This window comes from Haliotis rufescens, unplaced genomic scaffold (assembly GCF_023055435.1).
Source record: "Haliotis rufescens isolate VD_foot unplaced genomic scaffold, xgHalRufe1.0.p SCAF_3, whole genome shotgun sequence".
NCBI lineage: Eukaryota > Metazoa > Mollusca > Gastropoda > Lepetellida > Haliotidae > Haliotis > Haliotis rufescens.
Window position 1 is genome coordinate 23,674,300 of NW_025964001.1, and position 25,637 is coordinate 23,699,936.

Sequence of the window (25,637 nt, forward strand, 5' to 3'; positions counted from 1 at the left end):
GCCCCGTACAACACCCTCACACACTACAAGTAAGTTGTGTGTGCCCCGTACAACACCCTCACACACTACAAGTTGTGTGTGCCCTGTACAACACCCTTACACACTACAAGTAAGTTGTGTGTGCCCTGTACAACACCCTCACCAACTACAAGTAAATTGTGTGTGCCCTGTACAACACCCTCACACACTACAAGTAAGTTGTGTGTGCCCCGTACAACACCCTCACCCACTACAAGTAAGTTATGTGTGCCCCGTACAACACCCTCACACACTACAAGTAAGTTGTGTGTGCCCCGTACAACACCCTCACACACTACAAGTAAGTTGTGTGTGCCCCGTACAACACCCTCACACACTACAAGTAAGTTGTGTGTGCCCCGTACAACACCCTCACACACTACAAGTAAGTTGTGTGTGCCCCGTACAACACCCTCACACACTACAAGTAAGTTGTGTGTGCCCCGTACAACACCCTCACACACTACAAGTAAGTTGTGTGTGCCCCGTACAACACCCTCACACACTACAAGTAAGTTGTGTGTGCCCCGTACAACACCCTCACACACTACAAGTAAGTTGTGTGTGCCCCGTACAACACCCTCACACACTACAAGTAAGTTGTGTGTACCCCGTACAACACCCTCACACACTACAAGTAAGTTGTGTGTGCCCCGTACAACACCCTCACACACTACAAGTAAGTTGTGTGTGCCCCGTACAACACCCTCACACACTACAAGCAAGTTGTGTGTGCCCCGTACAACACCCTCACACACTACAAGTAAGTTGTGTGTGCCCCGTACAACACCCTCACACACTACAAGTAAGTTGTGTGTACCCCGTACAACACCCTCACACACTACAAGTAAGTTGTGTGTGCCCCGTACAACACCCTCACACACTACAAGTAAGTAGTGTGTGCCCCGTACAACACCCTCACCAACTACAAGTAAGTTGTGTGTGCCCCGTACAACACCCTCACACACTACAAGTAAGTTGTGTGTGCCCCGTACAACACCCTCACACACTACAAGTAAGTAGTGTGTGCCCCGTACAACACCCTCACCAACTACAAGTAAGTCATGTGTGCCCCGTACAACACCCTCACCAACTACAAGTAAGTTGTGTGTGCCCCGTACAACACCCTCACACACTACAAGTAAGTTGTGTGTGCCCCGTACAACACCCTCACCCACTACAAGTAAGTTATGTGTGCCCCGTACAACACCCTCACACACTACAAGTAAGTTGTGTGTGCCCCGTACAACACCCTCACACACTACAAGTAAGTTGTGTGTGCCCCGTACAACACCCTCACACACTACAAGTAAGTTGTGTGTGCCCCGTACAACACCCTCACACACTACAAGTAAGTTGTGTGTGCCCCGTACAACACCCTCACACACTACAAGTAAGTTGTGTGTGCCCCGTACAACACCCTCACACACTACAAGTAAGTTGTGTGTGCCCCGTACAACACCCTCACACACTACAAGTAAGTTGTGTGTGCCCCGTACAACACCCTCACACACTACAAGTAAGTTGTGTGTGCCCCGTACAACACCCTCACACACTACAAGTAAGTTGTGTGTGCCCCGTACAACACCCTCACACACTACAAGTAAGTTGTGTGTGCCCCGTACAACACCCTCACACACTACAAGTAAGTTGTGTGTGCCCCGTACAACACCCTCACCAACTACAAGTAAGTTGTGTGTGCCCCGTACAACACCCTCACACACTACAAGTAAGTTGTGTGTGCCCCGTACAACACCCTCACACACTACAAGTAAGTTGTGTGTGCCCCGTACAACACCCTCACACACTACAAGTAAGTTGTGTGTGCCCCGTACAACACCCTCACCCACTACAAGGAAGTTGTGTGTGCCCCGTACAACACCCTCAGCAACTACAAGTAAGTTGTGTGTGCCCCGTACAACACCCTCACATACTACAAGTTAGTTGTGTGTGCCCCGTTCAACACCCTCACCCACTACAAGTAAGTTGTGTGTGCCCCGTACAACACCCTCACACACTACAGGTAAGTCGTGTGTGCCCCGTTCAACACCCTCACTCACTACAAGTAAGTTGTGTGTGCCCCGTACAACACCCTCACCAACTACAAGTAAGTCGTGTGTGCCCCGTACAACACCCTCACACACTACAGGTAAGATGTGTGTGCCCCGTACAACACCCTCACACACTACAAGTAAGTTGTGTGTGCCCCGTACAACACCCTCACACACTACAAGTAAGTAGTGTGTGCCCGTACAACACCCTCACCAACTACAAGTAAGTTGTGTGTGCCCCGTACGACACCCTCACCCACTACAAGTTGTGTGTGCCCCGTACGACACCCTCACCAACTACAAGTAAGTTGTGTGTGCCCCGTACAACACCCTCACCGACTACAAGTAAGTTGTGTGTGCCCCGTACAACACCCTCACACACTACAGGTAAGTTGTGTGTGCCCCGTACAACACCCTCACACACTACAAGTAAGTTGTGTGTGCCCCGTACAACACCCTCACACACTACAAGTAAGTTGTGTGTGCCCCGTACAACACCCTCACCAACTACAAGTAAGTCGTGTGTGCCCCGTACAACACCCTCACACACTACAGGTAAGTTGTGTGTGCCCCGTACAACACCCTCACACACTACAAGTAAGTTGTGTGTGCCCCGTACAACACCCTCACACACTACAAGTAAGTAGTGTGTGCCCGTACAACACCCTCACCAACTACAAGTAAGTTGTGTGTGCCCCGTACGACACCCTCACCCACTACAAGTTGTGTGTGCCCCGTACGACACCCTCACCAACTACAAGTAAGTTGTGTGTGCCCCGTACAACACCCTCACCGACTACAAGTAAGTTGTGTGTGCCCCGTACAACACCCTCACCCACTACAAGTAAGTTGTGTGTGCCCCGTACAACACCCTCACACACTACAAGTAAGTTGTGTGTGCCCCGTACAACACCCTCACACACTACAAGTAAGTTGTGTGTGCCCCGTACAACACCCTCACACACTACAAGTAAGTAATGTGTGCCCCGTACAACACCCTCACACACTACAAGTAAGTTGTGTGTGCCCTGTACAACACCCTCACACACTACAAGTAAGTTGTGTGTGCCCCGTACAACACCCTCACACACTACAAGTAAGTTGTGTGTGCCCCGTACAACACCCTCACCAACTACAAGTAAGTTGTGTGTGCCCCGTACAACACCCTCACACACTACAAGTAAGTTGTGTGTGCCCCGTACAACACCCTCACACACTACAAGTAAGTTGTGTGTGCCCCGTACAACACCCTCACACACTACAAGTAAGTAGTGTGTGCCCGTACAACACCCTCACCAACTACAAGTAAGTTGTGTGTGCCCCGTACGACACCCTCACCCACTACAAGTTGTGTGTGCCCCGTACGACACCCTCACCAACTACAAGTAAGTTGTGTGTGCCCCGTACAACACCCTCACCGACTACAAGTAAGTTGTGTGTGCCCCGTACAACACCCTCACCCACTACAAGTAAGTTGTGTGTGCCCCGTACAACACCCTCACACACTACAAGTAAGTTGTGTGTGCCCCGTACAACACCCTCACACACTACAAGTAAGTTGTGTGTGCCCCGTACAACACCCTCACACACTACAAGTAAGTAATGTGTGCCCCGTACAACACCCTCACACACTACAAGTAAGTTGTGTGTGCCCTGTACAACACCCTCACACACTACAAGTAAGTTGTGTGTGCCCCGTACAACACCCTCACACACTACAAGTAAGTTGTGTGTGCCCCGTACAACACCCTCACCAACTACAAGTAAGTTGTGTGTGCCCCGTACAACACCCTCACACACTACAAGTAAGTTGTGTGTGCCCCGTACAACACCCTCACACACTACAAGTAAGTTATGTGTGCACCGTACAACACCCTCACCAACTACAAGTAAGTCGTGTGTGCCCCGTACAACACCCTCACACACTACAAGTAAGTTGTGTGTGCCCCGTACAACACCCTCACACACTACAAGTAAGTAGTGTGTGCCCGTACAACACCCTCACACACTACAGGTAAGTTGTGTGTGCCCCGTACAACACCCTCACCTACTGCAAGTAAGTAGTGTGTGCCCGTACAACACCCTCACACACTACAAGTAAGTCATGTGTGCCCCGTACAACACCCTCACACACTACAAGTAAGTAGTGTGTGCCCGTACAACACCCTCACACACTACAGGTAAGTTGTGTGTGCCCCGTACAACACCCTCACCTACTGCAAGTAAGTAGTGTGTGCCCGTACAACACCCTCACACACTACAGGTAAGTTGTGTGTGCCCCGTACAACACCCTCACCCACTACAAGTAAGTAGTGTGTGCCCGTACAACACCCTCACACACTACAAGTAAGTTGTGTGTGCCCCGTACAACACCCTCACCAACTACAAGTAAGTTGTGTGTGCCCCGTACAACACCCTCACACACTACAAGTAAAATGTGTGTGCCCCGTACAACACCCTCACACACTACAAGTAAGTTATGTGTGCACCGTACAACACCCTCACCAACTACAAGTAAGTTGTGTGTGCCCTGTAGAACACCCTCACACACTACAAGTAAGTTGTGTGTGCCCCGTACAACACCCTCACACACTACAAGTAAGTAGTGTGTGCCCGTACAACACCCTCACACACTACAAGTAAGTTGTGTGTGCCCCGTACAACACCCTCACCAACTACAAGTAAGTTGTGTGTGCCCCGTACAACACCCTCACACACTACAAGTAAAATGTGTGTGCCCCGTACAACACCCTCACACACTACAAGTAAGTTATGTGTGCACCGTACAACACCCTCACCAACTACAAGTAAGTTGTGTGTGCCCTGTAGAACACCCTCACACACTACAAGTAAGTTGTGTGTGCCCCGTACAACACCCTCACACACTACAAGTAAGTAGTGTGTGCCCGTACAACACCCTCACACACTACAAGTAAGTTGTGTGTGCCCCGTACAACACCCTCACCAACTACAAGTAAGTTGTGTGTGCCCCGTACAACACCCTCACACACTACAAGTAAAATGTGTGTGCCCCGTACAACACCCTCACACACTACAAGTAAGTTATGTGTGCACCGTACAACACCCTCACCAACTACAAGTAAGTTGTGTGTGCCCCGTACAACACCCTCACACACTACAAGTAAGTTATGTGTGCACCGTACAACACCCTCACACACTACAAGTAAGTTGTGTGTGCCACGTACAACAGCCTCACTGACTACAAGTAAGTTATGTGTGCCCCGTACAACACCCTCACACACTACAAGTAAGTAGTGTGTGCCCCGTACAACACCCTCACACACTACAAGTAAGTTATGTGTGCACCGTACAACACCCTCACACACTACAAGTAAGTTGTGTGTGCCACGTACAACAGCCTCACTGACTACAAGTAAGTTATGTGTGCCCCGTACAACACCCTCACACACTACAAGTAAGTAGTGTGTGCCCCGTACAACACCCTCACACACTACAAGTAAGTAGTGTGTGCCCCGTACAACACCCTCACACACTACAAGTAAGTTATGTGTGCCCCGTACAACACCCTCACACACTACAAGTAAGTAGTGTGTGCCCCGTACAACACCCTCACCAACTACAAGTAAGTTGTGTGTGCCCCGTACAACACCCTCACACACTACAAGTAAAATGTGTGTGCCCCGTACAACACCCTCACACACTACAAGTAAGTTGTGTGTGCCCCGTACAACACCCTCACCAACTACAAGTAAGTTGTGTGTGCCCCGTACAACACCCTCACACACTACAAGTAAGTTGTGTGTGCCCCGTACAACACCCTCACACACTACAAGTAAGTTGTGTGTGCACCGTACAACACCCTCACCCACTACAAGTAAGTTATGTGTGCACCGTACAACACCCTCACCAACTACAAGTAAGTTGTGTGTGCCCCGTACAACACCCTCACACACTACAAGTAAGTTGTGTGTGCCCCGTACAACACCCTCACACACTACAAGTAAGTTGTGTGTGCCCCGTACAACACCCTCACACACTACAAGTAAGTTGTGTGTGCCCCGTACGACACCCTCACCCACTACAAGTTGTGTGTGCCCCGTACACCCTCTTTTAGCCTCTAGGTGTATTTTGGGCAGTGTTCATGTTCTCAGTTCATGTTTTCGGTGTTTTTGGGCAGTGTTCATGTTCTCAGTTCATGTTCTCGGTGTGTTTTCAGGTACAAGGTGAAGCTCCTCCCTGGCAACACCAAGAGAGGGAAAGGTAAAATTTTAAACCCACCTATAGGACAGCAGTGTATTGACAGTACATGTATGATATGACTGCCAACACAGTACCCATGCTACAACTTGTACTAAGTTGATAATTGATTATCAAACTTAATGTTTAATTGATGTGGTATCCATTTTGCCAAGCCCAATGGTGTGTTTGTTTTTAAATTTCTGATTCAGGGGAAATAAATAAGTATTCATATGCTGTGAAAAGTCTTGAGGATGCCTGACATCCAGTCCCAGCTAACAGTGTTTTTCAACTAATCAGTCTGCATTCACTACATGGTGTTGAAAATTGTCTTCATTTGAGTTAACCAGATTAGCATTGAAATATTGGTTCTATTTGTAATATTGTTATCATTTTTTAATATATGTCAATTTGTATTTCAGCTGTGAAAGCTGCTCTTAATGTTTTTCTTCATGATAAATCTGCCACATCAAGAGAAAAAGACTTGCTAAGGATTTTGAAAGTAAGATATATTATAAAACATCTTCACATTATGTCAGTCCTGTTAGGTTTGTGTCTTGTATTGAACCATCACTATGTCAGTGGAAACAATTACAAAACATTAAAAAATATGTGGTCCATGACTTTGTAGCTTGCTGTGCAGAGTTGCCTCCCATAACTGTACCAGGATCTGCTGATTTTGGGTTCGGAGACTTGATTTGTCCCTAAAATAATTCTTGCTTTGACCATGTTGACTGCACCATACCTGTGCTTGTTGGCTTCACCTTAATGGCACACTGTGATGGAGGTGTCACCCCACCCACATGAAGCCAAATGAAATCAGTATTTACCCCAACTCGTTCACTCACTCACTTGACATCCATCCATGTAACTAATGGCGTTATTTCCATCTTGATTCTCTCTTACAGGATGATCAGTCACGCAATATGCCAGGCAAGGTCAAGGTTGCTGCTCCTCAGCTTCATCGGAAGAAATGAGACACTTCTGTTTTCGCCCATCCTTTCACCCACATCAGTTGTATGCTTCATCCTATCGATACTCTCACCCGGATTCCAGTTTAGAATTAGTCCAAAACGACCTGTGCTTGTCAGGACAATGCAAGGCGATTTAATGGATTGGGTGGTCATACTCTGTGATTTGATTTGGCGGTCGGGTAGCCTAGTGGTTAAAGCGTTCACTCGTCATGCCGAAGACCCGGGTTTGTGAAGCCCATTTCTGGTGTCCCCCGCTGTGATATTGCTGGAATATTGCTAAAAGCAGCGTAAAACCATACTCACTCACTGTGATTTGATTGATTGCCTGTCATACCATAGCACCCAACAGAATGGATCATTGCTTATAATATCAATCACTGGTTTGTATGGTACAGACTCTATTTACAGACCATTGTGATATAGCTGGAATGTTGCATTAAGCAATGACCAAGCAAACAGTGACTCAAAGTGTTACTTCACTGTAGGTAAAGGGACAAAGATTAAATATATCCATTGTCCCTCCATTAATGAAAACCAAAGAATGAAAGGTGTGTGTCTGGTAATGGTTAAGTTTCTGTTGATCTGTTGATGATGTAATAGTGAAAGCCTTGGCTTCTCCCATATTGTATAATGTCAATATCATGTTGTATAATGTCAATATCTTTTGTACATAAATAAAAGTTTCAAATGACTCTTGAATTTCTTGCCATAGTGCTGCCTCTGTGGTCTAGTGGTAGAGTATCTGCCCGGAGAGTGGAAGGTCGGGATTTCAATCAACAGCCCCATCATATCAAAAGATGGTACTTGTTGTTACCCTGCCTGGTGCTCGGCATTAAGGGAATGAAAAAAAGGACTGGTTGGCTCGGAGTCAGTATACTGTGTCTGAGTGGGGTATTCATGTTAAACTGCAGCATGGTACAGTGATCCCTCACTTCAAGCTGCAGCTTCCACCATATATACTTAAAATTATAAGAACCACAAGTGTAGCGCTTTGGTACAGATTGTATGCAGGGTATTTTTTGACGTATGGAACGATTTTGACCAGTCCCCCCTGTAGGGACTTCCCGCGTTACATGTATATCCATTGCGAAAACATTTAATAGTCAAACTGCCTCAAATTTGACTTTTGGCGAGTCATGGTACAGCATTTATGATGTGTATCCATTCTCTTGCAAATAAAGTTCGTTTCAAGGCGTCAATAGCGGTAATCTGACCGTGGGTGCTGTAATAAATACTATAATAATAGTACAAGCAGCCACACATAACATGTGTATGCACATTGAAAAGTGCAATAATCTTGTACGCGACGTTTCACCTCACCACTTGCCCAGAAGCATGAACCCTGCAGTAAAGTGAATACAAATCCGATGGGAAATATCTGTGATAGTATGTATCCACATGTATTTTTGTCCGCTGGGATTTCAAATCCACACATAACTAAGCATTACAGGTTTCAAACATGTTGAATATATACCTACAGAATGTACTCATCTTTATAGTGGGGTGGTCGGGTAGCCTAGTGGTTAAAGCGTTCGCTCGTCATGCCGAAGACCCGGGTTCGATTCCCGACATGGGTACAATGTGTGAAGCTCATATCTAGTGTCCCCCGTCGTGATATTGCTGGAATATTGCTAAAAGCGGCGTAAAACCATATTCACTCACTCATCTTTTTTGTGTAATAACTTTCTGATATTTCCAGATGTGCATTTTAGTGATTCTCAGTGTTGAATAGTAAGTTAAAGGGATATGACGTCACAGTGCTCCACTGTTAAGAATAACATGACATTACATCATCCATTGTTCTTAACGTCACAAATTGATAAGATTATGTCATTTGAACAATGTTGACTAGTTCCTCTGCAGGGTTGTCATATCATGTTTTTCTTCATTTACTCGTTTGAACGACTATGGGTAACACCAGTATGTAGAATAACATATTTGAAAGGGAATTTCAAATATTTGTCCCTGAATGCTTAAAGTCTCTCACTAAGGCTTGACCGAAGTTGTAGCTAACCCCAATCTCATTAAAATATGTTAGTACTCGCTACTGCAACAGAATGCTTTGGGCTTATACCACTCCTTCAAACTGGGGTGCCATTTTACAATTAGTCCTTTGACTGGCATAAGTCTATGTTAAGGTGGTGTGGAAGGGTAGCATAGTGGTTAAAGCGTATGCTTGTCACACCGAAGACCCGGGTTTGATTCCAAACACAGATACATGTGTGAAGTTATATCTGGTGTCCTGATGTTGCTGGAATGTTGCTAAAAGTGGTGTTTAACCATGCTCACTCACTATGTTAAGGTATGGGAGTTACGATCACCTTAGCACTAGGATTGTTTTGTACAACAGCACCCAGATCTGTAACCCCTTCTAGCATTCTTAGGGGGGCAGGGGTGGCCCAGTCGTCTAAGGAGCTGCGATTCGCTGTGCAGAGTTGCGTCCCTTGGGCACGCCAGAAACCTATGATTGTGGGTTCGAATCCTGGTTCGCCCCGATTATGTTTCTAGGTTTGTCAGCACCATACCCGTGCTCGTGGGTTTCACCGAAGTGGTAAACGTCTGAGACCTGCATCACTTCTGGCTTTCCTCCCACATTAAGCTGACACGCTGTGATATAAATGGAATACTGTTAAAAGCGGCGTAAAACCCAACTCACTCACTCACTCTAGCGTTCTTAGTATTACATATGTTGTGTAAAACATCAATACACCAGCAAACCTCAAATTAACTGTTTAATACCGGTTTATGATTGTTTTTGAGTACTTGTGTTCTCTTCATCATTAAAGAAGATATGATTCTAAGAATGTCCTTGGGATTATTTGGTAGGTTCTATGTGTACCTGACTTGCGGATATCTTGAGTAGGGCATGTGCCCTTGTGGGCAAGTGTTTGCTTGTCACGCAGAAGCCGTTCTTGTGATAAAATGGGATGAGAGAGGAATGGGGGTGATTTTTTTCTTTACGGAATATATGCCCCGGAGATACAGAAACAACACCTATCCAGCTTCACCACCAGGCAGGAATGCAACACTGGATGATGATCACATGTAGGTGTCAGATGCAAAGCTTGGAAGCATTGGAAGGGGATCTGTGCCAAAACTACATAAAGCTACATGCTACTTTCACAGTCCAATCCTGCTTTTTGCTTTACTGATGTTAAGGAACATGGAACGTTATCCTAATTCGGCTTCTTATACTTGGCTTCTACATCAATCATGCATGGTGATGACACAAAATTATGATCTGACAACACAATCGATACTGTGAGGTTGACATTCAATTAAGCAACATGGACGTAATTGTTGAGCATGAACGCAGGCATAACTGCATTTGTCAAGGTGGATGTAATTTCAAATGTTGGTGAATGAATTTGTCATTTGAAATGTGCATTTAACCTTGTTGCATAATGATTGTTTGTTTAAAAGCAAAATGGGATTATGAAAGTAGCTTGTAACAATGTATTTTTGGCAAACATTACCTTCGTTATGATAGTATCGAAGAAATATTAAATGATCATGATGGTTTATCTGAAGTAAAAATAATATGAAGCAGTTTCATTTTTATATATATATATATTTTTTTTTATAAATATTCAAATAAATTATTTAGTTTGCACAGGATATTTTTTTGATGAATTCCTTCACTTGGTCCAGTGATTTTACAGTTGCTTCTCTGGCCTGGCCCTCGGGGACATGGTACCACATGACGACATTGTAGAACAACTCATACACAAGCAGGCGGTCCTCAAAGCCCTTAGCCTTGGGGAGAATGTTGTGGTAACTTGTGAAGAAATCATCATGGAAACCACCTTCCGTCTTGGAGAGAATCAGGTCAAACTCGGAATGACCATAATCCACCGATGGGTCAAAGACAACTGAAAGTAGGTCAAGATGAGAATTCTGTCAAGTGTGAAGTGCTTGGGATCAACCTGGGATATGTCGATGATCAACAATGGTTATCTACCTAACAATATTTGATCAACCTGGGATATACTGATGATATACAATGGCTGGGATATATCAATGACATGCAATGGTTAGAATATACTGATGATATGCTCTGGCTGTCTACCTTGGAGTGTTTTCCATAAGAAGGAAAACACCTTATAAGGTGCAATAATGAACGTATGTCATAATAGGCGACTAACAGGATCAGGTGGTCAGGCTCACTGACTTGGTTGATGCATGTCATCGATCCTAATTGTGTGGATCGATGCTTATGATGTCAATCACTGGATTGTTTGGTCCAGACTTGATAATTTACAGACTACCGTCATATAGCTGGAATATTGCTGAGTGAGGCTTTAAACAACAAACAAACAACCAACCAAAACAAAGTTAGCTGGACACAATGTGACCATTTACTCACCAGGTCCGTCTACAGTCTGACCAAAGTTGGCTGGACACAATGGGACCATGTACTCACCAGGTCCGTCTACAGTCTGACCAAAGTTGGCTGGACACAATGTGACCATGTACTCACCAGGTCTGTCTACAGTCTGACCAAAGTTGGCTGGACACAATGTGACCATGTACTCACCAGGTCTGTCTACAGTCTGACAAAAGTTGGCTGGACACAATGTGACCATGTACTCACCAGGTCTGTCTACAGTCTGACCAAAGTTAGCTGGACACAATGTGACCATGTACTCACCAGGTCTGTCTACAGTCTGACCAAAGTTGGCTGGACACAATGGGACCATGAACTCACCAGGTCTGTCTACAGTCTGACCAAAGTTGGCTGGACACAATGTGACCATGTACTCACCAGGTCCATCTACTGTCTGACCAAAGTTGGCTGGACAAAGGTCACCATGATTTATCTCTGGCTGGATGTTTGCTGATTGAAATACTTTGTGGACATCTTGTTTAATGGCAGACCATTTCTCACTCACAACACGGTCGCCATGCTGGAAGGGGAGGTAATGTTTTCAGCTTCTATACAAATACAAATTTCTTCTAAATAGTACAATCCCTGATTCATCCTGATTACCATTCTAGCTTTGTTTTCTCTAAAACCTGATTTTCTCTCACACTACTGATGTAATCGATATATAATTCAAAGCAGCATTAAACACAACTCATTCAGAATGGCTTGTGATTCAATGATCTTGTTCAAACTGATAATGAATTATAATGTTAACATCCATTCAGCTATGTCACAGCCTGTGTTGTTTTGCCTGGTGGTCAACCATTCAAATATTAGTACCGTATTCGACGTAATAAGCGCCCAGGGTGCTCTCAAAATTAGAAATAGGGGGCTCTAATTAGAATATTATCTTGGTGAGAAAAAAAACAGTTGAAAGATCGTAAATTTCGTGGTTTATGCTGACAGCCTGAAATGTTTACATACGACAGATATATTTTTCCAGAATTCAATTGCCCATAATTAAGGGTGCATATAACACACGAGTGCGTATTACACACGAATAAATAAGTCTTGTGTACATTGATCAATCGGAAGGGGTGCTGACTGGGATTGTTCACATGGCAAATATATTAGCAAATATCGTCGTGGGCGCTTATTAGAGCGGAGCGCTTATTACATCGAATACGGTAATATATATATCCTCAGCGCCCTTATGGCATGGTGTGTTGGTTTAATAACCAATTGGTCGATCTCTCTCCAAAGAAAAGGTATAGCTACATAAAGGTAACAGTAGTGTGAATCTTACCTTCTGTTCCAAGCCTTCAAACAATGGATTGACAATATCTCCAAGAAAGTATTCCTGAAAGAAACAAGAATAATAATTTTAAGTTGAATCCTTCAGTGACTGTCAAATGTTGAAAGAGCCTTCATGTGCAATTCAAGAAGAAAAAGGTTGGGTCTTTTGGGGTTCTGTGTCCTTGGGATCTATCTGTGACCTGCTACTGCATCACACATCAAACGGCTTCCACTGGTATAGATCCTGTGGGTCTTTGGGGGTTCTGTGTTCTTGGGATCTATCTGTGACCTGCTACTGCATCACACATCAAACGGCTTCCACTGGTATAGATCCTGTGGGTCTTTGGGGGTTCTGTGTTCTTGGGATCTATCTGTGACCTGCTAATGCATCACACATCAAACGGCTTCCACTGGTATAGATCCTGTGGGTCTTTGGGGGTTCTGTGTTCTTGGGATCTATCTGTGACCTGCTACTGCATCACTCATCACACGGCTTCCACTGGTATAGATCCTGTGGGTCTTTGGGGGTTCTGTGTTCTTGGGATCTATCTGTGACCTGCTACTGCATCACTCATCACACGGCTTCCACTGGTATAGATCCTGTGGGTCTTTGGGGGTTCTGTGTTCTTGGGATCTATCTGTGACCTGCTACTGCATCACTCATCACACGGCTTCCACTGGTATAGATCCTGTGGGTCTTTGGGGGTTCTGTGTTCTTGGGATCTATCTGTGACCTGCTACTGCATCACTCATCACACGGCTTCCACTGGTATAGATCCTGTGGGTCTTTGGGGGTTCTGTGTTCTTGGGATCTATCTGTGACCTGCTACTGTATCACACATCAAACGGCTTCCACTGGTATAGATCCTGTGGGTCTTTGGGGGTTCTGTGTTCTTGGGATCTATCTGTGACCTGCTACTGCATCACTCATCACACGGCTTCCACTGGTATGGATCCTGTGGGGATTTCGGGGTTCCGTGTCCTTGGGATCTATCTGTGACCTGCTACTGTATCACACATCAAACGGCTTCCACTGGTATGGACCCTGTGGGGATTTGGGGGTTCCGTGTCCTTGGGATCTATCTGTGACCTGCTACTGTATCACACATCAAACGGCTTCCACTGGTATGGACCCTGTGGGTCATTGGGGGTGGGAACCGATCCTCAGCAACGTATGCTGGTCGTAAGAGTTGACCACGTGGATCCAGTGGTCAGATTTGGTGACTCGGTTGATTGCATGTCATAGTACCCACAAGGTGTGGATTGTTGTTGATAATATCAATCAGGTCCGGTCCAGACCCAGTTAAGCTTCATGCTAGTTCCATCTGCCGACAGTTAATGTACATAGGTGCCTTGAATAGATTTACAAATATAAAAAATAAAATGTTTCCTGCCTAACGTAAAACAATATTTGATAAAAATCTGAGTTTTACCAAGGTGTAGATATCTACTACTCAAAAGAAGTTAAGAACACCTGATTTTCATGACTTTCCGTCTTTCAACCAATGTTCAAAGCAAAAGCACAGTTGTCCTGACTGACTGCAAGTGACTCTTGTGTCTGTATGTAAATAAGGTATCAATAATATATCTATAACATGTATTTACTTATGTATTTAATGTCATTTATGAGATGAATATACAGAGTACATACACAGCACACACTTTAGTTATTTATGGAGTAACATGACGTGATCACATGACTTGATCCAAGATAAAGTAGAAATCTTAGTAACGAACTACGGTTTGAACTAAAGAAGAAACTAAAATTCGTGGTCCCTTGGAGCTTGTTATAACCACAGTTTACTGTGTGACTGTTGCATGTTGTGCTGTACCTCCCATGTGTCTTTCCAGCCATCGCGGGGCCGGAATGTTCCTATGAAGTGCGGTACCTCTGAGCCAAACTTGTCTCTGGGTTCAACTAGGTGTTCACTTCTATGAACGCTCTGCTCACTTTGTAAAGCCTTCTTGCGCAGGTTGGAGTTGTAGGAATGTAGTCTGGTAAAAGAAATCCAGGTCACTTGACAGGAAGCTATGGGAGACAGGAAACAGTCACACTGAAACAGCACTGTGTCTTGTTGTGTCATTACAGTTGGTTTGTTGTTTAACGCCGCACTCAGCAATATTCCAGCTTTATGACGGCGGTCTGTAAATAATCGAGTCTTGACCAGACAATCCAGTGATTAATATCATGAGCATCGATCCATGCAATTGGGATCCATGACATGCATCAACCAAGTCAGCGAGCCTGACCACCCGATCCCGTTAGTCGACTTTTACGACAAGCATAGTCACCTTTCACAGCAAGCATGGGTTGCTGAAGACCTATTCTACCCCGGAATCTTCACGGGTCTGTCATTACAGCATTTGGGACAACAGAAAAAACATGGGGTGTTTCCAAAGGGAGGAGTTCAAAAGTTTGATGTTGGACAACAAAATTAATTCCTTAAGTTTTGAGACCTACCCCAACCCGACAATGAAACTTAACTGTGGAAAGTGATATTCAGAAAGAAACACAGATACCATAGTACCCCTGCATTCGAGTTAGGAAACATTGGCCAACAGGCATGTGGTTTAGTGGATAGACTGTCTGCCCAGAGAGCGGAAGGTTTGTGGTTCGATCCCCTGCCATGTAATACCAATTTAAAGATGTTAGAAAATGGTACCTGTTACCCTGCCTGGCACTCAGTATTAAGGGGATTAAACAAGGACTGGTTGGCTTGTTGTTGGTATACAGTGTCTGAGTGGGGTATCCATGTTTAACTGTGGCATGGTATCTCAGTGGAATAGCATTATAAAACTGTCATTCATCCAGACTCATACAAGCAGCAACACACACACACAAGTGTGTCGTTATGTGAGTGCAATAATCTTGAATGTGACATTAACCAGATTTCACCTCATCTCACCTCACTCGACAGAAGTTGTGGACCAACACCGACACACCAAGAATACTCATGGAACTGGCAAAATCTTTGTTAAATGTCCTCTCATGTTATATATGATGTCATGCTGTTCATCTTCAGAGCATGATGATAAGTGCTGTTATTTGTGGGCTTGAATTATAAAACCCCAGAAAAGTTGAATTTATTGACTGGAAAATTTGCAGTCCAGTTACATCAACACCCCCAAACTTAAGGAATTATGAATTTTATTGAACATTTGAACTTCTCCCTTAGAGAAGTGACTTCTGGAAATGTGCCACCGTTGACGGCAGAGACTGACCTTGGTCTATCTATATTTGAGACCAGGAGATTGTCAGTTATAAATTTGGGGTCCAAGGCATGAACATGTGATACACTTGTTTCCATCATGTTATTGCTGTCATAGCACAGCAAATGCTCAGAAGCCCGGGGTGTATTGTATTGGTAAGGGTTTCACTGTTAGATTGATGAAAATCAACCAGTGACACCCTAAACACTCGAGTGTATCAGAATGGAAATTTCACTTATCTGCAAACTACAATTTTGATAAATTCAATTTTTCAACCAGCCTTACTTTTCAGCCTCCCAAAGTAGTAATGTAAATTATTGCATCCAGTCTCGATATTTTGTGTCTGGTAAAAGTCTGCTGTTAGGGTATGAGCTAACTTACTTTGCCACCTGTTCACCCAGCTGTGACCAGTAGTCTTTCATTGGCTGGAGATCCTCGATAAATTCCAGAACATGGATTCCGCCTCTAAACCCATGATTCTTGAGACCAAAAGTCTGAAGAAAGAAAACTTCTGCTACTTCCTAATAATTGACATATAGGACTACATAAACTTACTCTGATCTCTTTTACTCAAGAAAAACCCATCATATTCAATGACTACTTCCACTTCCCCGTTCAAAGTGGACCCACTAGAATCTCATCCACTAACATCCATATTGGGATACCCATCCATCTACACAGCGACCGAGCCTACTCAACTACAAACCCGCTCACCCACTTTACAACCCAACTACAAACCCATCCACCACCCGCTCACCCACCCACCTACCCATCCACCTTCTGCACACCCACTTTCCTACCCAACTACAAACCCATCCACCACCCGCTCACCCACCCACCTACCCATCCACCTTCTGCTCTCCCACTTTCCTACCCAACTACAAACCCATCCACCACCCGCTCACCCACCCACCTACCCATCCACCTTCTGCTCTCCCACTTTCCTACCCAACTACAAACCCATCCACCACCCGCTCACCCACCCACCTACCCATCCACCTTCTGCTCTCCCACTTTCCTACCCAACTACAAACCCATCCACCACCCGCTCACCCACCCACCTACCCATCCACCTTCTGCTCTCCCACTTTCCTACCCAACTACAAACCCATCCACCACCCGCTCACCCACCCACCTACCCATCCACCTTCTGCTCTCCCACTTTCCTACCCAACTACAAACCCATCCACCACCCGCTCACCCACCCACCTACCCATCCACCTTCTGCTCTCCCACTTTCCTACCCAACTACAAACCCATCCACCACCCGCTCACCCACCCACCTACCCATCCACCTTCTGCTCTCCCACTTTCCTACCCAACTACAAACCCATCCACCACCCGCTCACCCACCCACCTACCCATCCACCTTCTGCTCTCCCACTTTCCTACCCAACTACAAACCCATCCACCACCCGCTCACCCACCCACCTACCCATCCACCTTCTGCTCTCCCACTTTCCTACCCAACTACAAACCCATCCACCACCCGCTCACCCACCCACCTACCCATCCACCTTCTGCTCTCCCACTTTCCTACCCAACTACAAACCCATCCACCACCCGCTCACCCACCCACCTACCCATCCACCTTCTGCTCTCCCACTTTCCTACCCAACTACAAACCCATCCACCACCCGCTCACCCACCCACCTACCCATCCACCTTCTGCTCTCCCACTTTCCTACCCAACTACAAACCCATCCACCACCCGCTCACCCACCCACCTACCCATCCACCTTCTGCTCTCCCACTTTCCTACCCAACTACAAACCCATCCACCACCCGCTCACCCACCCACCTACCCATCCACCTTCTGCTCTCCCACTTTCCTACCCAACTACAAACCCATCCACCACCCGCTCACCCACCCACCTACCCATCCACCTTCTGCTCTCCCACTTTCCTACCCCACTACAAACCCATCCACCACCCGCTCACCCACCCACCTACTCATCTACCTTCTGCTCTCCCACTTTCCTACCCCACTACAAACCCATCCACCACCCGCTCATCCACCCACCTACCCATCCACCTTCTGCTCTCCCACTTTCCTACTCAACTACAAACCCATCCACCACCCGCTCATCCACCCACCTACCCATCCACCTTCTGCTCTCCCACTTTCCTACCCAACTACAAACCCATCCACCACCCGCTCACCCACCCACCTACCCATCCACCTTCTGCTCTCCCACTTTCCTACTCAACTACAAACCCATCCACCACCCGCTCATCCACCCACCTACCCATCCACCTTCTGCTCTCCCACTTTCCTACCCCACTACAAACCCATCCACCACCCGCTCACCCACCCACCTACCCATCCACCTTCTGCTCTCCCACTTTCCTACTCAACTACAAACCCATCCACCACCCGCTCATCCACCCACCTACCCATCCACCTTCTGCTCTCCCACTTTCCTACCCCACTACAAACCCATCCACCACCCGCTCACCCACCCACCTACCCATCCACCTTCTGCACACCCACTTTCCTACCCAACTACAAACCCATCCACCACCCGCTCACCCACCCACCTACCCATCCACCTTCTGCACACCCACTTTCCTACCCAACTACAAACCCATCCACCACCCGCTCACCCACCCACCTACCCATCCACCTTCTGCACACCCACTTTCCTACCCAACTACAAACCCATCCACCACCCGCTCACCCACCCACCTACCCATCCACCTTCTGCTCTCCCACTTTCCTACTCCACTACAAACCCATCAACCACCCGCTCACCCACCCACCTACTCATCTACCTTCTGCTCACCCACTTTCCTACCCAACTACAAACCCATCAACCACCCGCTCATCCACCCACCTACCCATCCACCTTCTGCTCTCCCACTTTCCTACCCAACTACAAACCCATCAACCACCCGCTCACCCACCCACCTACCCATCCACCTTCTGCTCACCCACTTTCCTACCCCACTACAAACCCATCAACCACCCGCTCACCCACCCACCTACTCATCTACCTTCTGCTCACCCACTTTCCTACCCAACTACAAACCCATCAACCACCCGCTCATCCACCCACCTACCCATCCACCTTCTGCTCTCCCACTTTCCTACCCAACTACAAACCCATCAACCACCCGCTCACCCACCCACCTACCCATCCACCTTCTGCTCACCCACTTTCCTACCCCACTACAAACCCATCAACCACCCGCTCACCCACCCACCTACTCATCTACCTTCTGCTCACCCACTTTCCTACCCAACTACAAACCCATCAACCACCCGCTCATCCACCCACCTACCCATCCACCTTCTGCTCTCCCACTTTCCTACCCAACTACAAACCCATCAACCACCCGCTCACCCACCCACCTACCCATCCACCTTCTGCTCACCCACTTTCCCACCCCACTACAAACCCATCAACCACCCGCTCACCCACCCACCTACTCATCTACCTTCTGCTCACCCACTTTCCTACCCCACTACAAACCCATCAACCACCCGCTCACCCACCCACCTACTCATCTACCTTCTGCTCACCCACTTTCCTACCCAACTACAAACCCATCCACCACCCGCTCACCCACCCACCTACCCATCCACCTTCTGCTCTCCCACTTTCCTACCCAACTACAAACCCATCCACCACCCGCTCACCCACCCACCTACCCATCCACCTTCTGCTCTCCCACTTTCCTACCCAACTACAAACCCATCCACCACCCGCTCACCCACCCACCTACCCATCCACCTTCTGCTCTCCCACTTTCCTACCCAACTACAAACCCATCCACCACCCGCTCACCCACCCACCTACCCATCCACCTTCTGCTCTCCCACTTTCCTACCCCACTACAAACCCATCCACCACCCGCTCACCCACCCACCTACCCATCCACCTTCTGCTCTCCCACTTTCCTACCCAACTACAAACCCATCAACCACCCGCTCACCCACCCACCTACCCATCCACCTTCTGCTCTCCCACTTTCCTACCCAACTACAAACCCATCCACCACCCGCTCACCCACCCACCTACCCATCCACCTTCTGCTCTCCCACTTTCCTACCCAACTACAAACCCATCCACCACCCGCTCACCCACCCACCTACCCATCCACCTTCTGCACACCCACTTTCCTACTCAACTACAAACCCATCCACCACCCGCTCACCCACCCACCTACCCATCCACCTTCTGCTCACCCACTTTCCTACCCAACTACAAACCCATCCACCACCCGCTCACCCACCCACCTACCCATCCACCTTCTGCTCACCCACTTTCCTACCCCACTACAAACCCATCCACCACCCGCTCACCCACCCACCTACCCATCCACCTTCTGCTCTCCCACTTTCCTACCCAACTACAAACCCATCCACCACCCGCTCACCCACCCACCTACCCATCCACCTTCTGCTCTCCCACTTTCCTACCCAACTACAAACCCATCAACCACCCGCTCACCCACCCACCTACCCATCCACCTTCTGCTCTCCCACTTTCCTACCCCACTACAAACCCATCCACCACCCGCTCACCCACCCACCTACCCATCCACCTTCTGCTCACCCACTTTCCTACCCAACTACAAACCCATCCACCACCCGCTCACCCACCCACCTACCCATCCACCTTCTGCTCTCCCACTTTCCTACCCAACTACAAACCCATCCACCACCCGCTCACCCACCCACCTACCCATCCACCTTCTGCTCTCCCACTTTCCTACCCAACTACAAACCCATCCACCACCCGCTCACCCACCCACCTACCCATCCACCTTCTGCTCTCCCACTTTCCTACCCAACTACAAACCCATCCACCACCCGCTCACCCACCCACCTACCCATCCACCTTCTGCTCTCCCACTTTCCTACCCCACTACAAACCCATCCACCACCCGCTCACCCACCCACCTACCCATCCACCTTCTGCTCTCCCACTTTCCTACCCAACTACAAACCCATCCACCACCCGCTCACCCACCCACCTACCCATCCACCTTCTGCTCTCCCACTTTCCTACCCAATTACAAACCCATCCACCACCCGCTCACCCACCCACCTACCCATCCACCTTCTGCTCTCCCACTTTCCTACCCAACTACAAACCCATCCACCACCCGCTCACCCACCCACCTACCCATCCACCTTCTGCTCTCCCACTTTCCTACCCCACTACAAACCCATCCACCACCCGCTCACCCACCCACCTACCCATCCACCTTCTGCTCTCCCACTTTCCTACCCCACTAGTAAATATCCATCCACCACCCGCTCACCCACCCACCTACTCATCCACCTTCTGCTCTCCCACTTTCCTACCCCACTACAAACCCATCCACCACCCGCTCACCCACCCACCTACCCATCCACCTTCTGCTCTCCCACTTTCCTACCCAACTACAAACCCATCCACCACCCGCTCACCCACCCACCTACCCATCCACCTTCTGCTCTCCCACTTTCCTACCCCACTACAAACCCATCCACCACCCGCTCACCCACCCACCTACTCATCCACCTTCTGCTCTCCCACTTTCCTACCCCACTACAAACCCATCCACCACCCGCTCATCCACCCACCTACCCATCCACCTTCTGCTCTCCCACTTTCCTACCCCACTACAAACCCATCCACCACCCGCTCACCCACCCACCTACTCATCCACCTTCTGCTCTCCCACTTTCCTACCCAACTACAAACCCATCCACCACCCGCTCACCCACCCACCTACCCATCCACCTTCTGCTCTCCCACTTTCCTACCCCACTACAAACCCATCCACCACCCGCTCACCCACCCACCTACTCATCCACCTTCTGCTCTCCCACTTTCCTACCCCACTACAAACCCATCCACCACCCGCTCACCCACCCACCTACTCATCCACCTTCTGCTCTCCCACTTTCCTACCCAACTACAAACCCATCAACCACCCGCTCACCCACCCACCTACCCATCCACCTTCTGCTCTCCCACTTTCCTACCCCACTACAAACCCATCCACCACCCGCTCACCCACCCACCTACCCATCCACCTTCTGCTCTCCCACTTTCCTACCCAACTACAAACCCATCAACCACCCGCTCACCCACCCACCTACCCATCCACCTTCTGCTCTCCCACTTTCCTACCCAACTACAAACCCATCCACCATATGTTGTTTACCTTGATAGATTTTGGCACTTGAACAAGTTTCGTCCTGTCTAACAAGTCCAGACTGTACTTTTCTGTGGAAAACATGGCTTCAGCCTGTAAAAGAAGATTAAACCATTACCGTTAGTCAATTTCATCACACATGATGAATGAAGTTGCAAATTCCAGTTCATCCAGTAATAATAAACAAACACTAATCTGACCAAAACTTTCAGCTGGAGAGTAGGGATGGGATGAACACCCAATCTATCACCCATGGTAGTAGGGTTTGGGGGACCTTTGAATCTTATATTTGACCTAAACAAAACCCTCTTCATCAAATTTGAAATTATTTAGGATAACAAACACAAACATGTTTTAGCAGCCCAAGGTCAAGTATTTACAGTCAAGTCTCTTTAATCTGACACTCTGCTTTATCCGAATCTAATGATGGGAACCGATTAAATCAGTGTTATTTAGACCTGTTAATCCAACAGTCTTGCACTCCTACACCGACACACCTAATTTACAATGAATTACCGAAATCACTCATTAATCCGCTCGTTAATCCGACACAGAGATCAGTGTACTCTGTGGCCATCTGCCTGTGAGTACACAGCCCGAGTTTTGATGCGAGACAAGTAGGCTGAGGCTGTATATTACAACGGCTGCAGAGATAAACTTGTTTAACAATAAACAATTGATGCTTTACATAAACAAAATAGGATTAATCACATGCTTAGATTACCTCAATCTCATTAAAATCAGATACAAGTTCTTGCTACCGCTGAGGTATTTCCGATTATAGGTACAAACGCTGATATTACTTAATTTCGTTTATCTGACATACTCGTCAATCCGACATAATGATATACAACCTTATACAACTTGACTGTATTTTCATTTTATACCTGGAATCTGTGTGTAAAAAGCCTCTGTTCAGCAATCAACAAATAAAAAATGCATTAATCCCTTGTTTGTTTGCTGCCAAAGGCCAGTTACAAGATAATCTTTGAATTATCAAGTGTGGACCAGACGATCCAGTGTTTGACATAATGATCGAAAAACTGAAAAGCAATCAACCAAGTCACCGAACCTGACCACCCAATCCCTTTAACTGCCTCTAAAGACAAACATAAGCTGCATGGGGGGTACCTCATATTGGCATCCTTACCCGGAATCCCCACAGGCCAAAATAAAGCTGTTAGGGTTGTTGTCAGCACAGGTGCTAAAGAAATGTACCCTAGGTACCTTTCTACACTAATGTACCCCAGATACCTTTCTGTATACACTTATGTATCCTATGTACCTTTCTGTATACACCATGGACCCTAAATATAGTATTAAGTGTCCATGTATACACTTACCCTAGCATGGCATATTAAGGGCGCTGAAATCAGGGTTGTAGGGAATTAAGGTAAATAGCACACTTGCGGCATAATGCACACATGATTGAGTTTACCTGACAGATCTGCATTGTGACTGAGTTGGGTTTCACACCGCTTTGAACAGTATTCCAGTTATATCGCGGCGTGTCAGCTTAATGTGGGAGGAAAGCCCAGAGTCATGCAGGTCTCAGAGGTTTACCACTTTGGTGGAACCCAAGAGCATGGGTATGGTGCTGACAAACCTAGAAACATAATCAGGGCGAACCGGGATCCGAACCCATGATAAGAGGTTTCTTGAGCACCCAGTCGACAACTCTGCATAGCCAATAACCCGCCTAATATGACTTGGCCACATGTACTCCCGATCTGCACTGTGAAAACAGATATATTTAATCTACATATACATAAAGCCAAATCCTCATCCTAAAATAGAGGCAGTCGGGTAGCCTAGTAGTTAAAGCGTTCGGTCGTCACGCCGAAGACCCGGGTTCGATTCCCGACATGGGTACAATGTGTGAAGCCCATTTTCTGGTGTCCCCCGCCGTGATATTGCTGGAATATTGCTAAAAGCAGCGTAAAACCATACTCACTCACTCATCCTAAAATAGGCTCAAAGTGCTATACTATCGAACTGGTTAATGGATCCATGTGCACATAAATGTCTATTTTGGTCATCAGTCTAGTCTGAAGCTCTTTTCGGACAACAGTGGCTTATGCAAAATAACTAGATTTTTGGAGAAAACAACTAGTCCCTCTAGATTTTCACTTGTCTCGGAATAACAGATGAGAGGCCGTGTCTATCCCCCAAGAGTATTCAGATTTTGGCCACTTGCCATACTGAACCACATGTTTTTCCAGATATATAGTTCGTCCTGATTATGTTTCTAGGTTTGTCAGCACCATACCCATGTTCGTTGGTTTTCCCTAAGTGGTAAATGTCTGAGACCTGCATCACTTAGGGGTTTCCACCCACATAATTAACTGACACACTGTGATGTAACGGGAATACTGTTCAAAAGCAGTTTCAAAGCCAACTCACTCACTTGAGATAATAATTTTGTCGAGACATGTACATTTAAGGGCAAGGATAAAGCACAATATAAATAAAGGTTGTTGTTATTATTTTTTTAATTATTATTTACTTCATGAAATATCCAGTGTTGAATTCTAAATAAGCATAGATTTGAACTGCTAACAAAGTAAACTAATTAATTAGTACTAAAACAAAAATGTAAATTTCAAGATGCCATAGAAACAACCAACAACTAAAACAACAACCCCATTTAAAAAAACAAACAATATCAGATATTTCGTTTCAGAAAAGTGATTCTCAATTTTTTACCAGGTCATATTCTCCCTCATGATGCTTGACGAAGTATTTGTCATTTGTCTTCTCTGAAACAAACAAAGCTGCACGATTCACAATGCCACCTTTGACATCTTGAATGTAACAAATAGTATCATCTTCCAGTTCTGATCGAAGAACTGCTTCAAACGCCTTAAATTCAGTCATATTTCCGAGTTCGTTTCAACCATTAATATTTTCGATAAGGGGCGGACTACTCTGTTGGAAGCCTCATGGACAGTGAAAAGTATAAAGTGCGCTACTTGCTTATCATTGTGTGTTCAAGCCCGCGCACTCAAATTTTCTCATACTTTGAAAATTTATTTTCGCAACAAGCATCTAGCTTCAGACCTACACGCTGTGTTATTTTTCATTCTTAAGAGCAGTAAACTACCACCATTCCTAAAAATATATAATGTTTTGTGTCGTATGTGACTGTCTCCCAGTTGGATATATTCCTCATGAATAGCCTGGGTCAATTCTGAATTCTGATTTTGTACTGGAGGGTCCCTGGCTCTAACCTTACGCCCCAACTGATCTCATAGATACTGGATTACTAATTGCGTCGATCGATGCTCATGATATCAATCACTATGTTGTCTGGTCCAGACTCGATTATTTACAGACCGCCGTCATTTA

At 46.6% G+C, this 25,637-nt stretch overlaps 2 protein-coding genes across 2 annotated transcripts in view; one reads left to right on the top strand and one right to left on the bottom strand.

Annotated features, from left to right (window-relative positions):
- The window catches only part of LOC124120309 (ribosome quality control complex subunit NEMF-like), a 38,712-nt gene extending 30,760 nt beyond the window's left edge, over window positions 1–7,952 (top strand). The window contains exons 32-34 of the mRNA XM_048403936.1: window positions 6,268–6,311; window positions 6,710–6,789; window positions 7,196–7,952. Coding sequence (XP_048259893.1) covers window positions 6,268–6,311; window positions 6,710–6,789; window positions 7,196–7,264 — 193 coding nt within the window. The 3' untranslated portion in view covers window positions 7,265–7,952. The remainder of the gene's footprint in view (window positions 1–6,267; window positions 6,312–6,709; window positions 6,790–7,195) is intronic.
- A 2,884-nt stretch (window positions 7,953–10,836) lies between these two features.
- On the bottom strand, window positions 10,837–25,201 carry LOC124120319 (fructosamine-3-kinase-like). The gene is made up of 7 exons (XM_046483119.2): window positions 24,996–25,201; window positions 22,299–22,382; window positions 16,515–16,627; window positions 14,756–14,918; window positions 12,934–12,987; window positions 12,027–12,168; window positions 10,837–11,133 (listed from the first exon to the last, which is right to left on the bottom strand). Exons 1-7 carry the CDS (start codon window positions 25,164–25,166, stop codon window positions 10,865–10,867), a joined length of 996 nt encoding a protein of 331 aa, XP_046339075.1. The 5' UTR covers window positions 25,167–25,201; the 3' UTR covers window positions 10,837–10,864.
- Between the last annotated feature and the right edge of the window lie 436 nt (window positions 25,202–25,637).

Excerpts from the sequence above, each read along its gene's own strand:
- LOC124120319 (XM_046483119.2), bottom strand. The coding sequence starts at position 25,166 with ATGACTGAATTTAAGGCGTTTGAAGCAGTTCTTCGATCAGAACTGGAA. Across the intron at positions 16,628-22,298 it reads AAGTGCCAAAATCTATCAAG|ACTTTTGGTCTCAAGAATCA; the intron begins GTAAACAACATA and ends TTCTTTCTTCAG. Across the intron at positions 14,919-16,514 it reads CTGGGTGAACAGGTGGCAAA|ACTACATTCCTACAACTCCA; the intron begins GTAAGTTAGCTC and ends TTCTTTTACCAG.